The sequence below is a fragment of the Podarcis raffonei genome, chromosome 1 (assembly GCF_027172205.1).
Source record: "Podarcis raffonei isolate rPodRaf1 chromosome 1, rPodRaf1.pri, whole genome shotgun sequence".
In the NCBI taxonomy this organism is placed as follows: Eukaryota; Metazoa; Chordata; class Lepidosauria; order Squamata; family Lacertidae; genus Podarcis; species Podarcis raffonei.
The window spans coordinates 10,855,546-10,870,521 of record NC_070602.1 but is presented as its reverse complement, the minus strand read 5'-3'; the positions used below and the strand labels follow the sequence as shown (position 1 = coordinate 10,870,521).

General features: G+C 45.8%; 2 protein-coding genes across 2 annotated transcripts in view; one reads left to right on the top strand and one right to left on the bottom strand.

Moving 5' to 3' along the window:
* ZBTB25 (zinc finger and BTB domain containing 25) overlaps window positions 1-13,403 on the top strand; it is a 96,889-nt gene extending 83,486 nt beyond the window's left edge. The window contains exon 4 of the transcript XR_008332520.1: window positions 13,388-13,403. The gene's annotated coding sequence lies outside the window, so the exon portion shown is untranslated. The remainder of the gene's footprint in view (window positions 1-13,387) is intronic.
* Window positions 1-14,976, bottom strand: part of MTHFD1 (methylenetetrahydrofolate dehydrogenase, cyclohydrolase and formyltetrahydrofolate synthetase 1) — a 79,603-nt gene that overhangs the window by 47,030 nt on the left and 17,597 nt on the right. The window contains exons 5-9 of the mRNA XM_053404739.1: window positions 13,835-13,971; window positions 12,568-12,668; window positions 11,209-11,345; window positions 10,337-10,448; window positions 236-363 (exon numbers count right to left, since the gene is read on the bottom strand). Of these exons, the coding sequence (XP_053260714.1) occupies window positions 236-363; window positions 10,337-10,448; window positions 11,209-11,345; window positions 12,568-12,668; window positions 13,835-13,971 (615 nt within the window). The remainder of the gene's footprint in view (window positions 1-235; window positions 364-10,336; window positions 10,449-11,208; window positions 11,346-12,567; window positions 12,669-13,834; window positions 13,972-14,976) is intronic.

The following is a 14,976-nucleotide window of genomic DNA, read 5'->3' as shown; positions in this document are numbered from 1 at the left end:
TATGCTCACACCAAAAGGTGGGACAAACACACACACACACACACAGAGAGAGAGAGAGAGAGAGAACACCCTAGAGGACCCACAACCATTCCTCCCCCCTCCCCCCTGTACATAATGTGCAGTTGCTCTGGGGGAAAGCAGAGTTTTGAGGGTGGGGTTGTGGGAGAGCAACACAACCCATATGCCTCCCACAGGTACAACCACTGCGCTCTCTCCGCGAACCAAGGGCACACACCTGCATCAGCATGGCAACCGTCATTGGCCCGACACCTCCAGGGACCGGGGTGATGTAACCTGCCTTCTCCTTGGCCGAGCTGTAAGCCACATCGCCAACGACCCTTTTCCCACTTGCCCTCGTACTGTCTGTGTGCGAGAGAGAGATAAGGGGAGGGTGCGCATCAGAGCAATACAAAGAATAAGCAGGAAAAAGGCCTGGGAACATCTTTGCAACGGCAGAAACACACATGCAATAATCTCTTGGCAGCGCTAAGGCAACACACCAGACCATTCTGTTTCTCCTCCTCTTTCAGATTTCACTAATAATTGCTGTGTTGTTAAGCTGGTGAACTGCACAGTTCATCCAGAAAGACTCCCTCTTGAGGATTTCCCCACTCCCTGGGTTTTAGCGCTGTTTTATCCGTGTTCACGCTGCTCCATGTGGCTTTATGCTGGTTCGACGTACAGCTCTGCCCATAGTGCAACTGCAGCAGCAATCGTTTACGCGCAGACCGGATTTGTGTTTTGCAGATTTTAATCTGTGAACCACTCAGGTGGACGTGTATATAAAAATGCAAAAAAGAGAAAGAAAAATAAATTTATCCAAGAGCAAGGTTTGCTCAAAAACTCCTGCGTGTACCATTTTTATAAGCGGCCGATGCATCATGCTTTTCTTAAGAGTTTGCAAGGCAGCAAGATAGCTTGGGATTTGCAGGGCAAGGAGTTGGGCATGAAGAATAATCCTGCATTAATGCCATGGAGCCAGAGCTGCCTTAGCCAAATCTTTTCGTTTCTTTTTCTTTTTTAAAAAACCCATTCAGTCAAATTGCAAGCACTTGTGGCCGGCTAAAGCTATGGTTTTCCCAGTAGTGATGTATGAAAGTGAGAGCTGGACCATAAAGAAGGCTGATCACCGAAGAATCGATGCTTTTGAATTACGGTGCTGGAGGAGACTCTTGAGAGTCCCATGGACTGCAAGAAGATCAAACCTATCCATTCTGAAGGAAATCAGCCCTGGGTGCTCACTGGAAGGACAGATTGTGAAGCTGAGGCTCCAATACTTTGGCCACCTCATGAGAAGAGAAGACTCCCTGGAAAAGACCCTGATGTTGGGAAAGATGGAGGGCACAAGGAGAAGGGGGCGACAGAGGACGAGATGGTTGGACAGTGTTCTCAAAGCTACCAGCCTGAGTTTGACCAAACTGCAGGAGGCAGTGGAAGACAAGAGTGCCTGGCGTGCTCTGGTCCATGGGGTCACGAAGAGTTAGACACGACTAAACGACTAAACAACAACAATACAGATGGCACACCTCAATGACATTGAAGTGTCCAACATCCTAACTGTTAATCTGCACTGTTTCAGAGAACCAGTGCAGTGTAGCAGTTACTAGGGTCTGCGAGACCTGGGTTCAAATCCTCTACTCAGCCATGGAGCTCACTGGGTGACTTTGGGCCAGACGCAACCTCTCACAAGGGTGTTGTGAAGATAAAATGGAGATGGGGAAATCCACGTACCCCGCTGTGAGCTCCTTGGAGGAAAAGTGGCATATAAATGCACAACGCATTCTATGGCTTCCTATAGCGCTATTTAGATACAAGATCATGTACAAGGTGAGCTAAGAGGCAACATAACAGAAAGCATATAAAATTAACTTGTTTATGAATGCAATTATCTTGCACGTGAAAAACTGGAAAGAAAACATCAACAAAAGAAGAATGGATTTCAAAGTTAATGGATTATGCAGAGCTGGCAGAACTAACAGCAAAAATAAGAAACCAACCCCACAGGGTATTCATGGAACAATGGAAGCGCTTTGGGGATATATGTAAAAATGTTATAATCAGATGAAATCGTGAGCAGGATTTGAAATACGGGCAGTGGTAGGAGATTGATAACATATGAAACAGAATAATATGCCTTAGGCGAAATGTTTATTAAAACGCAGTAAGTAAATGGGATGAGTTTATGAACCGCATGGAAGGAAAGGCAAGAAAGTCAAATTTTAAAGAGAAACGTATAACAAGTTTGGAATCTGGAATATATATATGTTAAGATTCTAAAGTTTAATAAAATTTGACTCAAAAGTAATAATAAAATTCTATGATTAAGGACAGGAAAATTAAAGTGCTCCTTCACACAGTAAATAAACCAGGAAATTTGCTCCCACAATATCGTAACAGTAGCCATCGAAGTACATGACTTTAAAAGCGGATTGGACACGTTATTGGAGGATAAGGCTATCAACGACCATTGGCCACAATGGCTATCTTCTTCTATCTCCCCTATGGAAGGCAGCGTCCTTCTGAACACCAGTTGCAGGGAATCTCATTTTGGGAGAGCGCCGAGGCCTCCAAGTTTTGCTTGGGGGCTTCCCATAGGCATCTAGTTGGCCATCATGAGACCACGATGCAAGGCCTTGGCCTGATCTTCTTACGTAAAGGTAAAGGGTAAAGGGACCCCTGACCATTAGGTCCAGTCATGGCCGACTCTGGGGTTGCGGCGCTCATCTCGCTTTATTGGCTGAGGTAACCGGCGTACAGCTTCCAGGTCATGTGGCCAGCATGGCTAAGCTGCTTCTGGCAAACCAGAGCTGCGCATGGAAACGCCGTTTACCTTCCCGCCAGAGCGGTACCTATTTATCTACTTGCACTTTGACGTGCTTTCGAACTGCTAGGTTGGCAGGAGCGGGGACCGAGCAACAGGAGCTCACCCCGTCGTGGGGATTCGAACTGCTGGCCTTCTGCTCGGCAAGTCCTAGGCTCTGTGGTTTAACCCACAGCGCCACCCGCGTCCCATCTCTTCTTATGTAAGGTACGTTTAAGAAAAGAAAGTTGAGTTGCTATCCTATTCCTGCACTTATCTAAGCCAGACCTGTCTGCAGCAATTTTAAGCAGTACCTTGGAAGGAAAAAATGTTGGTATAGCCTAAAGGAAGGGAAGAAACTTTTCAAGCATTTAGATGCCTCTGCCTCTCTTCAGAAACAACAGCCATTGAAAGCAGAGAAAAGGCCTGAAATGCCGCACAGAGGGGAAATCAATTTATCTTCGTTTGTTTTGCACTGCAGACACACAAAGTGAAATATCCCAGGGGTTACACAGGTTTCTCAGCTTTCATTTAAATACAGTGGCATCTCGGCTTTCAAACGTCTCAGGAGTCAAACGTTTCAGCTTTCGAACGCCAAAAACCCAGAAGTAACTGCTTTGGTTTTTTAATGCTTTTCGGAAGCTGAATGGGTCACGTGGCTTCTGTGTTGAGTTTTCTGGATGTAAATGCTTCCGGAAATGCATGCTTCAGTTTTCAAATGTTTCGGAAGTCGAACGGTCTTCCAGAACAGATTACTTTCGAAAACCAAGGTACCACTGTACACACGCCCCTATGCAAAGCGTCTAGTCCTCTTGACAAGGGAGGTTATCTTAAAATACAGTGGTACCTCGGGTTACAGACGCTTCAGGTTACAGACTCCACTAACCCAGAAATAGTACCTCAGGTTAAGAACTTTGCTGCAGGATGAGAACATAAATCGCGCGGCGGCAGCGGGAGGCCCCAATAGCTAAAATGGTACCTCAGGTTAAGAACAGTTTAAGGTTAAGAATGGACTTCCAGAACGAATTAAGTTCTTAACCCGAGGTACCACTGTACTGGAGAAAAGTTCATATGCGTCTCTCACACTGGCTGTGAGAAAATAAAATATTAATAATATTAATATTAATAATAATAATGATGATGATGATGTTTGTACCCCACCCATCTGACTGGGTTGCCCAAGTCACTCTGGGCAGCTCCCCAGGTAAGAGCTGGGAGAGTCCACTTGCTTTTGTGTAAGATGGCTACCCCATGAGAAGAGAAGACTCCCTGGAAAAGACCCTGATGTTGGGAAAGAAGGAGGGCACAAGGAGAAGGGGACGACAGAAGACAAGCTGCTTGGACAGTGTTCTCGAAGCTACCAGCATGAGTTTGACCAAACTGCGGAAGGCAGTGGAAGACAGGAGTGCCTGGCGTGCTCTGGTCCATGGGGTCACGAAGAGTCAGACACGACTAAACAACAGCAAAAGGGTTAAGATCTACCTCGATAGAGGGCTCTTTATTTTATTATTCTTTCTCTGCTTCTTTTCCGCCCGTCTCTATTTTCTCTGTCTTTTTTGTTTTGTTTTCTTCTCTATTTTTATTTAGATTAGTTTGGTTTTTAGTGTATGGCACGTTGAAAACTTCCCCCCCCCAAAAAAAATTCAGGTTAAAAAAACAAAACACATCTGTGACACACTATGTTGGCAGTCATTTCTTGAGGAAAGGGATCGGTGGAATTGTCAGCGCTTTTCACACCATCTCACCTTCCAGAACATTCCTCAGCAGCCAGGCATCCCTCAGGTGTTTCAGCCTAAAACTCCCATCAGCCCCAGCTAGCTGAGATGGGAGTTTTTTGTCCTAAACATCTGCAAGCCGCCAGGTTAGCAACAGCTGCTCTAGACTTCAGCTTATGCAGCAGGGATCTTTAGAGCACATTATCCTTTTATGTAATTATACCCACATTTCAAAAATAAAGAATTTAAGCTTCATGCCTAATTCGATACCAGCTCCATGTAGCCCATTTCATCCAATAAGATTTTATTTCAATATATCCTTTTAAAAAAATGACTTTGATCCTGAAATTGGGCTGTTTTATATCCCAACCTCAATATTAACCCGCAGAACAAGGGCAATTATTCTCAAGATCATTAAATTATTGCCTCCCTTTTTGAACTTTCAGATCAGCTGCCTGCGTCTCCATAGCAGCCGCCGTCAAACTGATGTCCAAGGCAGCGACGGAGCCTCCATCCGACAGCTCCCAGGCCTGCAAATGCTCTCAATGTCTCCGAGAATTATATCCCACATGCAGAAGTCTGCGCTTGTCCACTTTACCTCCTCTCAACCTCTTCCCCTGCATTCAAGCGGTGTGGCTAGGGTCGGTGCATGGCCTGGGGAGACTCCCAGGGGCCAGGCCTAGAGGGTTTGAGGTTCCTCAACCCTGTATTAAAGGTTGACTATACAGTATCATATACAGAAGGGACCTGAGGGTCATCTAGTCCAACCCCCTGCAACCAGGGCCGGATTGAGGTTTGAGGAGGCCCTAAGCTACTGAAGTTAATGGGGCCCTTTATATGTCCAGATGTCCTTTGTCAACAACAAATTGTCGCTGTTTATTGTGTTGAATATATGCTATATGGTAATTTATGGACCTGATAGGGAACACATTCATCCAGTGCTTTACCAACTGCACTGGCTCCCGGTGGAGTACAGGATCAGGTTTAAGGTGCTGGTTTTGATCTTTAAAGCCCTTCACGGCCTAGGACCCTCGTACCTACGGGACCGCCTCTCCTGGTATGCCCCGCGGAGGACCTTAATGTCCACAAATAACAACACTTTGGAGGTCCCAAGCCGCAAGGAGGTTAGACTGGTCTCGACTTGGGCCAGGGCCTTTTCAGTACTGGCCCCAACTTGGTGGAATGCTCTGTCACAAGAGACTAGGGCCCTGCGGGACTTGACATCTTTCTGCAGGACCTGCATGACAGAGCTGTTCAGCCTGGCCTTTGCTTTGGACTCAGTCTGACCCTTATGTTTTCCCTCCCCTTACGGTTTTGATACATGGGCTACTTTTAAAATGAGGCTGCATTTTAAATTGCATTTTAACCTGTATTTTAAATTGCCTCCCCCAATTATGTTTTTATTGTAATTTTACTGGTGTTAGCCACCCTGAGTCCGGCTCTGGCCAGGGTGGGCGGGGTATAAATAAAATTTATTATGATTATGATTATTATCTAAAGCCATTTGCACATAACAAAATATGTATTTTATCAAAGTAATTGTTGAACTGAAATACAATTAAGAAATATATTAATAGTGAAATACATCATAGGAGCCTACGCAACACAAAACACTGTTGCTGCATGTAGGTTTTGTTTTGTTTATCTTATATTTTGGAAACGTACATCCAGGTTTTTTTTCCTTTAATTTTTTGTGGGGCCCTAAGCTATAGCTTGTTCAGGTTATACGTAAATTCGGCACTGCCTGCAATGCACCACCCAACCTCTGCTTAAAAGACTCCAGGAAGGAGAGTCCACAACCTCTCATGGCAGTCTGTTCCACTGTCGAACAGTTCTTACTCTCAGAAAGTTCTTCCTGATGTTTAGTCGGAATCTCCTTTCTTGAAGCCACTGGTTCGAGTCCTACCCTCCAGGGCAAGAGAAAACAAGCTTGCTCCATCCTCTGTGTGACATCCCTTGAGATATGTGAAGATGGCTGTTTCCTTCGCAAATCCCGGTGTGAAATAGTTCTATTGGAAGTGGAGGCACTTTAAAAAAAGAGGCCCATTCTAAAGGGGAATCTTAGGCTGGGGTCCTAATGGAAGTTAAAGACAGAAGGAAGGTTTCCTGCCCACCCTACAAAGCAACTTGCCTCCCTCTCAGAAGGGTCTACAGCCAGGTGGGACCCCTCTTGAACTGTGTGTGTGTAAAATCTTTCCAAGCTGGGCTTGGATCGCAAAATAAGTCAACTCAGAGACAGGCAGCCTCCAGGTGCTGTTGAACTGCACAGCATTTCTCAAACTTGGGTCGCCAGGTGTTGTTGGACTATAGCTCCCATCATCCCTTGCTAGCAGGATCAGCAGTCAGAGCCAGTGTGGTGTAGTGGTTAAGAGCGGTAGACTCGTAATCTGGTGAACCGGGTTCGATTCCCTGCTCCTCCACGTGCAGCTGCTGGGTGATCTTGGGCTAGTCACATTTCTCTGAAGTCTCTCAGCCCCACTCACCTCACAGAGTGTTTGTTGTGGGGGAGGAATGGAAAGGAGATTGTTGGCCGCTTTGAGACTCCTTAGTGAGGGACGCGGGTGGCGCTGTGGGTTAAACCACAGAGCCTAGGACTTGCCGATCAGAAGGTCAGTGGTTCGAATCCCCGTGACGGGGTGAGATCCCATTGCTTGGTCCCTGCTCCTGCCAACCTAGCAGTTCGAAAGCACGTCAAAGTGCAAGTAGATAAATAGGTACCACTCCGGTGGGAAGGTAAACGGCGTTTCTGTGCGCTGCTCTGGTTCGCCAGAAGCAGCTTACTCATGCTGGCCACATGATCTGGAAGCTGTACGCCGGCTCCCTCGGCCAATAAAGCAAGATGAGCGCCGCAACGCCAGGGTCAGTCACGACTGGGCCTAATGGTCAGGGGTCCCTTTACCTTTAGGGTAGTTATAAAGTGGGATATCAAATCCAAACTCTTCTTATTCTTCTTCTTCAGTGATGCTGGGAACTGTAGTCCAACAACAGCTGGTGACCCAAGTTTGAGAAACACTGGTTCCTCCGTTAATTCATAAAACTTGGGCCCCAGAGCATCTCTCTACATGAGACCCTGAAGGGTCACAGTCACTGAGCGAGAGGCGCCAATGGTCTGACCTGGTGGAAAGGTGGCTTCTGAACTTCCCCACCTGCCCCATAAGAAGCCCCCTGGACTCACCTTTCACTCAAGTGCCTTTATGTCGCTGGGATAGGTCCCTGGACTGTGAAGGTTTGCCTTTGTAGTTTGGGGGGGATGGAGAAAGGAGCATGTGCACCCCTGAATTTTGCACGGAGGGAATGCGCCAAGTGAGAGCCAAATCCATTGCTCCATCCCAGTTTTTCCTCCGCTCTTGCCCACAAGCGCAATAAGGTTGCTCATGGGGCATCCATGCTGGAAAAGCTCACCCCACCTTGTTTAGAAGGTACACTGACCAGTTTGCATGGGGCAGCCCTTTCTCTAGATACCTGGCCTGCGAAGTGATGCAAAACGGCAGACGTAAAATACACCTCTCACTTATCCTGGCTTGGATGCAGAGACCAAGATTTTTCTGCCCTGCTCTTTGTTGACAGCTCTAAGAACTCAGTTAATGAACCAGAGGCTGGCTGGCATAGATTGCTTCTTTAGAAACACTTCTTTGCTGCATTTCTCTCCCCCGCCCCGCTTAAGAATCTAACTCTCAGGTTCTTAAATAAGAGGATTAGTCACACCTGTCAGGCTGTTGCTATCCTCCCACTTAACTGCGCTTCCATGAAGCCTGTTTTTATAAGTGATTTATTGCAATTATCTAATGGAAAGTGGGGGTTTTTTCCACAAAAAAAAGCAAAAAAGAAAGCACTCCTATGACTCCATAATTTTATTTAACATGGTGACAATCACGGCTTGCTGAAGTTGCTTGTCAACCCAATGGAGTATGGAAACTGATTTGTTATTGGAGGGATGGGGGAGGGTGCATGATGTCGGGCTTTGGATGCCATCTCCCAATTTCTGGTTGCCAGGATCCTGCCCAGCTCCCTTCTCCTTCCTCCCCAACAGAGGAGGTCTCTTGCCCCACAACCTGCGCTGACCTTGGAGTCTTCCTAGACTTAGCGGTCACTTCTCAACTTTCTGAGAGGGTAGCAGCTGTGAAAACTGGTGAAATCCACGCTAGGGAGTGTTAGGAAAGGAAAATAAAACACCTGATGCCATTACACAGCTGTGTTTGGAATACCGTGTGCCGTTCTGGCTGCCTCACCTCAGAAAGGATACTGCAGAGTTGGAAAAACGTCCAGGAAAGGGCAACCAAAACAATCAAAGGGATAGTTACAGGTAGGTAGCCATGTTGGTCTGCCATGGTCGAAACAAAATAAAAAAATTCCTTCCAGTAGCACCTTAGAGACCAACTAAGTTTGTTATTGGTATGAGCTTTCAGTGCCCTTCAGCTCTCTATATTGGACAAACAAGCCAAACCCTACGCCAAAGGATAAATGCAACATAAATCTGATATCAGGATTCACAAGACAGAGAAACCAGTAGGAGAACACTTCAAACTCCCAGGACATTCTATACAAGATCTCAAAGTAGCTGTCTTATTACAAAAGAATTTCAGAAACAGACTGGAAATAGAAGTTGCTGAATTGCAACTTACTTAAAACCATGGAGAGACCTGGTCTGAATAGACATTGGATTCTTATCTCATTATACATGGTAAAGCTATTTTTAGCCATCTCACCCCTTGCTTTTTCCTGTAAGACCTATTGCAATCGTTAACAGTCATCAACAGGTTTACCACACCTATGAGCCAATCACCCATTCCCCCCACCCTTCTGAGTAATACCCCTCCCCACCCTCTCACTATATATAAGGGTCTGGTGACTTCTGTTTCAGTGTATCTGAAGAAGTGTGCATGCACACGAAAGCTCATATCAATAACTAACTTAGTTGGTCTCTAAGGTGCTACTGGAAGGATTTTTTTTATTTTGTTTCGAATCAAGGGGCTGTGAGGGAAGGTCACAACATTCGGGACTTTTAAGAGAAAAGGTGAGTAAGAGGTTATCATGATAGCACTTAAAAATGTGAAATTTGCTCCTGTAAGAGGTGGCGATAACTACCAAATTTCATTTCTTTAAAGGAGGATTAGACAAATTCCACGAAGGATAAGACTCTCAATGGCTACTGTGTGCTGGCTCCACAGTTTGAGGCCGTAGCGGATAGCTCAATTGGTAAGAGTGCGGTGCGGATAATGCCAAGGTTGCAGGTTCGATCCCTGTAAGGGACAGATGCGTATTCCTGCACTGCACGGGGTTGGACTGGATGATCCTCAGGGTCCCTCCCAACTCTATGGTACCAGTTGCTGGAAACCACAGGAGGGGAGAGCGCTCTTGCTGGTTTCCCACAGACATCTGGCTGGCCACTGTAAGACTAGACGGGACGTTGGCCTGATCCTGCAGGCTCTTCTCATGTTTTTGTTTTCCAGAAACCGCTTTTTAATTTTTTTCCCTGCAGCATAGTTTTATGAGTATCAATATGTAAGGTTTTCATACAGTCAATCAATCTTTATTACGGTCCAGAGACCCAACAAATCGTTATAAAGCAATGCACAGTTCAGACAGCCTACCTCCAGGTTAAACAAGCATTTTGTTCAGACAAAGATAGGGATCATTGGTTCTTGCAACAACCAATAAAAACTTCGCCACTGCTAATGTTCTAGTGTTTGTCCGGTCTTCCATTGGAACCTGACATAGTGAGCCTCTGATTTTCCCGGGAAAGGTACCAGCAAGGGTAATATCAGTTCAGCCCAGCTTGCTCATATTTCACATGGTGCAACACTTTTTTTAAAAAAATTACCTGGTATGTGGTTGATTCCACAGTCAATCACGACCGCGCCAGGTTTGATCCATTCTCCTTTCACCATCTCTGCCTTGCCAGCAGCAACCACCAGGATATCCGCTTTGCTGACCTGCAAACAGAGCTTGCATCAACCCAGGGTTCACCAGGCATGCTCCACCACCCTTCCCTCTTGCTCAGTCTCTCTACTACCCCACCCCTTTAAAGTGAATACTCTATTTTAAAAGAAATGTTTAAAGACAGGGAGAAGAGAGAAGAACCCAGTGGTGGCTAGAGTCCATTAGGACTGCAAGGCCCTTCCCTCTTGACCCCATGCTTGATGGGGACGTAGGAGAGGGCCTTCTTGGTGGCTGCTCCCAGACTCTGGAACTCCCCTCCACTTGAGAAGTCAGACTGGCGCTGCACTATTTTTATTGTAATTATCTGTATAGTTGTTACAGATTTTGATGTATGAGTGGGTGGGTGGGTGTGTATTTGTGTATACATACATGTGTGTGTGGATATTGTTTAATTCCCCCCCCCCATGTCTTAGGTGTTCCCATCAGGGGGGAGAGTGAGCTATAAATAAATTTAGAAGAACAAGAAGAACAGGAAGAGGAAGAAGAAGAAGTAGGGTGTAATGCAGGAGGCCAACAGTAGGTGGAGCCAGAGCCAACGATGGGCAGAGCCAACTAATCCTATCTTTGTCCCCTACATCCTCTCTGCTGACTTCTACAAGGAAACAGTGAACAGGTTGGTGATACAATGACTACTGCAATTGACACACGATAGTATCACCAAGGCAACTTTGTACTTCCAAGCACCATAATAAATAAAAATAATAACAACAATAATAATTTATTATTTATATCCCGCCCGCCTCCCAGCCTTACCTCCTCAGCCAGGGACGCAGTCTTCGAGTGGCATGTTGTCACAGTCGCGTGATTCCAGAGCAGGAGGTCGTGCATCGGAGCGCCAACTATCTTGCTGCGACCAATCACCACGGCTCTTTTCCCAGCCACCTGAACACCTGAAACACAGAACTCACAACTTAGTTTTGCCTGAATTCTGAGCCGTGGTAATGGCGTATTTCAGCCTCTAGGGCTTGTGGGATTCCACTGCATGAAAAAAGCAGAAGCTACACCGCTGAGCCACTTTGCTTCCCCACAGGCACGGTGGCATCTTTCACCTAATCTTTTATATACAGTGGTACCTCAGGTTACATACGCTTCAGGTTACATACGCTTCAGGTTACAGACTCCGCTAACCCAGAAATAGTGCTTCAGGTTAAGAACTTTGCTTCAGGATAAGAACAGAAATCGGGCTCCGGCGGCGTGGCGGCAGCAGGAGGCCCCATTAGCTAAAGTGGTGCTTCAGGTTAAGAACAGTTTCAGGTTAAGAACGGACCTCCGGAACAAATTAAGTACTTAACCCGAGGTACCACTGTACATATAATTTTTATTTATTTTCCATTTAATATTATACATTCACATCATCATTATCCACAATACTGCCCTGGCTCTTTAGAGCCTATTGACTTCCTTCCCTCTCGCCTCATGGCTTTCAAAATCAACCTTTATATCATTGCAATTTATACGTTTTACAATTCTAATTACGCTCATTACAGAATGGCTCAAAATTTACATTAATATAGAAAGACGGAAAATCTCTCATTACAAGTCTTCAAACAGCCCTGCTAGTGACGTTAATTGCTTACAATAATCTTCCAGATATCGTATAAATTTACTCTAATCCCTTTGGAATACTTGATTGCGCTGGTTTTGGATTTTTCCTGTCAGCTTTGCCAGTTCTGCGAAGTCCACCATCTTCATCTGCTACTCTTCTTTCACTGGTACTTCTTGTTATTTCCATTTTTGGGCTACAATAATTCTTGCGCAGTTGTTGCATACATAAACCGTCTTTTATCTTCCCTCAGAATCTCTTCACCCACTATACCCAGTAAAAAGGCTTCTGGTTTTTAAACAAAAGTATTTTTAAACATTTTCTTTAACTCATTATATACCATTTCCCAGAAAGCCTTTACCTCTTTGCAAATCCACCACATGTGGTAGAAGATACCTTTCCTTTCCTGATGATTTCGAGCACTCATTAGTTCTTGTACATTTTAGCCCTTTTCCTTAATATTTTGTCCCTAGCACGGCAAAACACAACAGGACCTTAATTCTTCCTGGACCTCTTTCACAGTAGCATCTTTACCAAGGCAAGAGGCCACGTGGTTTTTCTTTGCTTACCTGTCTGCCTGATGAGCTCCATGCATCCTTTTGGCGTACAGGGGATGAAACAGTCTCCGAGGTCGCCACGCGAGAGCTTCCCTGCGTTAATACTGCTCAAGCTGAAAAGGCGAGAACAAAGCAGCAGTGGTCAGCGGTCTCTGAGGAAGGAAAAAGCTGGCTGGAATTCTATTCCCTCGTTCTAAGTCTGGGGCAAACTGAAGCGCAACCTCCTCTGGAAATAAATGAATTGGGGGGGGGGGCAGATGCAAAAGTTATCTGTTCCAGAAGGTACAAGCATCTGGTTCTGGACTGAAATCCCTTTGCCATATATGGTATGCATGTGATGATAAAGGCCCAAAACCTTCTCAATTCAGTAGCAAACATCACCAGTAGCAAAGATCTCACTTCAGAAGCAAAGATCACCAGTGTCAAAGCATTGATTCTTCAACACCAACTTCGTTGGACTGGTCATGCTGTGCAGATACCTGTTTAACGTCTTCCAAAGCAATTACTCTATTCCGAACTTAAAAATGGAAAGTGTAATGCTGGTGGTCAACGAAAGAGGTTCAAAGACTCTCTCAAGGCAAATCTGAAGGGGAAAAAAGGACAGTGGTACCTCGGGTTAAGAACTTAATTTGTGCCGGAGGTCTGTTCTTAATCTGAAACTGTTCTTAACCTGAGGTACCACTTTAGCTAATGGGGCCTCCCGTTGCCGCTGCACAATTTCTGTTCTCACCCTGAAGCAAAGTTCTTAACCTGAGGTACTATTTCTGGGTTAGCGGGGTCTGTAACCTGAAGCGTATGCAACCCGAGGTACCACTGTAGTATAAACACTGAGAACTGGGAAACACTTGTCTGCGGGTACTCCAATTGGAGAACTGCCTTTCCCAAAGGTGTCATGGGCTTTGAAGACACTCGAACTCAGGACGAAAGGGAGAAACGTGCTAAGAGGAAGGCACGCTTGGCAAACCCTCACCGTGATCAACTCCCGCCCAGAAACCTATGTCCCCACTGTGGAAGGACGTGTGGATCCAGAATTGGCCTCCATGGTCACTTACAGACTCACTTTTAAAACCGTGATTATGGAAGACAATCTTACTCGGCTACGAGTGATCGCCAAAGAAGAAAGTAAACCTTCTCACTTCAGTCTCATCTCCAGGCAGCTCTCTGGGATTCCGGACAGAGGACATTCCTATTTCCCTGGAAATTGCCAGGGATTGAACCCGGGACCTTGCCTACAAGTCAGAGGCTCTACGGCAGACCTTTGACCCTTCCGCAAGCTTACCCGTCCACATCCTTTTCAGGTGCCACAGAATTGGTGACTTTCTCCGTGTTGATGGGCTTGTTGGTATCCAAAGGCAATTGTACTATAAACCCATGAACAGCAGGGTCGTCGTTCAGATTGTGAATGCATCTCAGCACCTGTTTGTTTAAAAGCAGGAACAGGACCGGGGGCGGGGAGACAATTAGAAAGAAACAGGTGAGGCTCTGCAACAAAACGTTGCACCATAGCATTTTCCTGTTCAGGGTTCCAGCCTGCCATTTTATCTCCCTTCCTTCTATTCCCCACTGCTCCCCACATCTGTCAGCATTCTGTGCCTACTGAGCATGCTAACCCATCACGCTAGTCCTCATTGAGCTGTTTTGAACCTTCTCTCTCTGTTCCCCCCCCCCACATGTGGTACATAATAATAAATAATTTTTTATTTATATCCCGCCCTCCCCAGCTGAAGTCAGGCTCAGGGTGGCTAAGAACAATAAAATAATACAACATTCTAAAATCATTTCATTATAAAATTAATTCAAATCAAATTAATGGCAACCATTGGGCTAGAGTTCTGTGAGGATTGCCAAAGGAGGGTGGAACAGCTCTGTCTTGCAGGCCCTGTGGAAAGATGTCAAGTCCTGCGGGGCCCTAGTCTCTTGTGGCAGAGCGTTCCACCAGATCGGAGCCACAGCCGAGAAAGCCCTGGCTCTGGTTGAGGCCAGACTAACCTCTCTGTGGCCTGGGACCTCCAAGATGTTTTTGTTTGAAGACCCTAAGTTCCTCTGTGGGACATACATGTGTATAGTTGGGGGGCGTTTTGGGAGGGGTCACAGGAGAATGAACACACTTATGTCCATTAAAATATCTGAATTATCCACTGATGTCTGAGGGTCCCTTTCACTTCCATCCCTGAGGAAGTTTATAAATAACTCCTCTGTATGAAAGCAGGAAATTAGCTATCTAGACAACAAGATGGTTCATTCCAACACTTTAATTTTGTGTCTCATAGAATCGTTCTCTCTCCTGAACCTCCCAACATGAAGCTTCATAGCACAATAGCAGATGAGAGTAAGGTCACAGGTTCAATCCCAGGGACCTCCAACTGAAAAAGATCTCAGGAAGAAGATTTAGGAATCGATGAGGCACTTTCAGAAGAAACC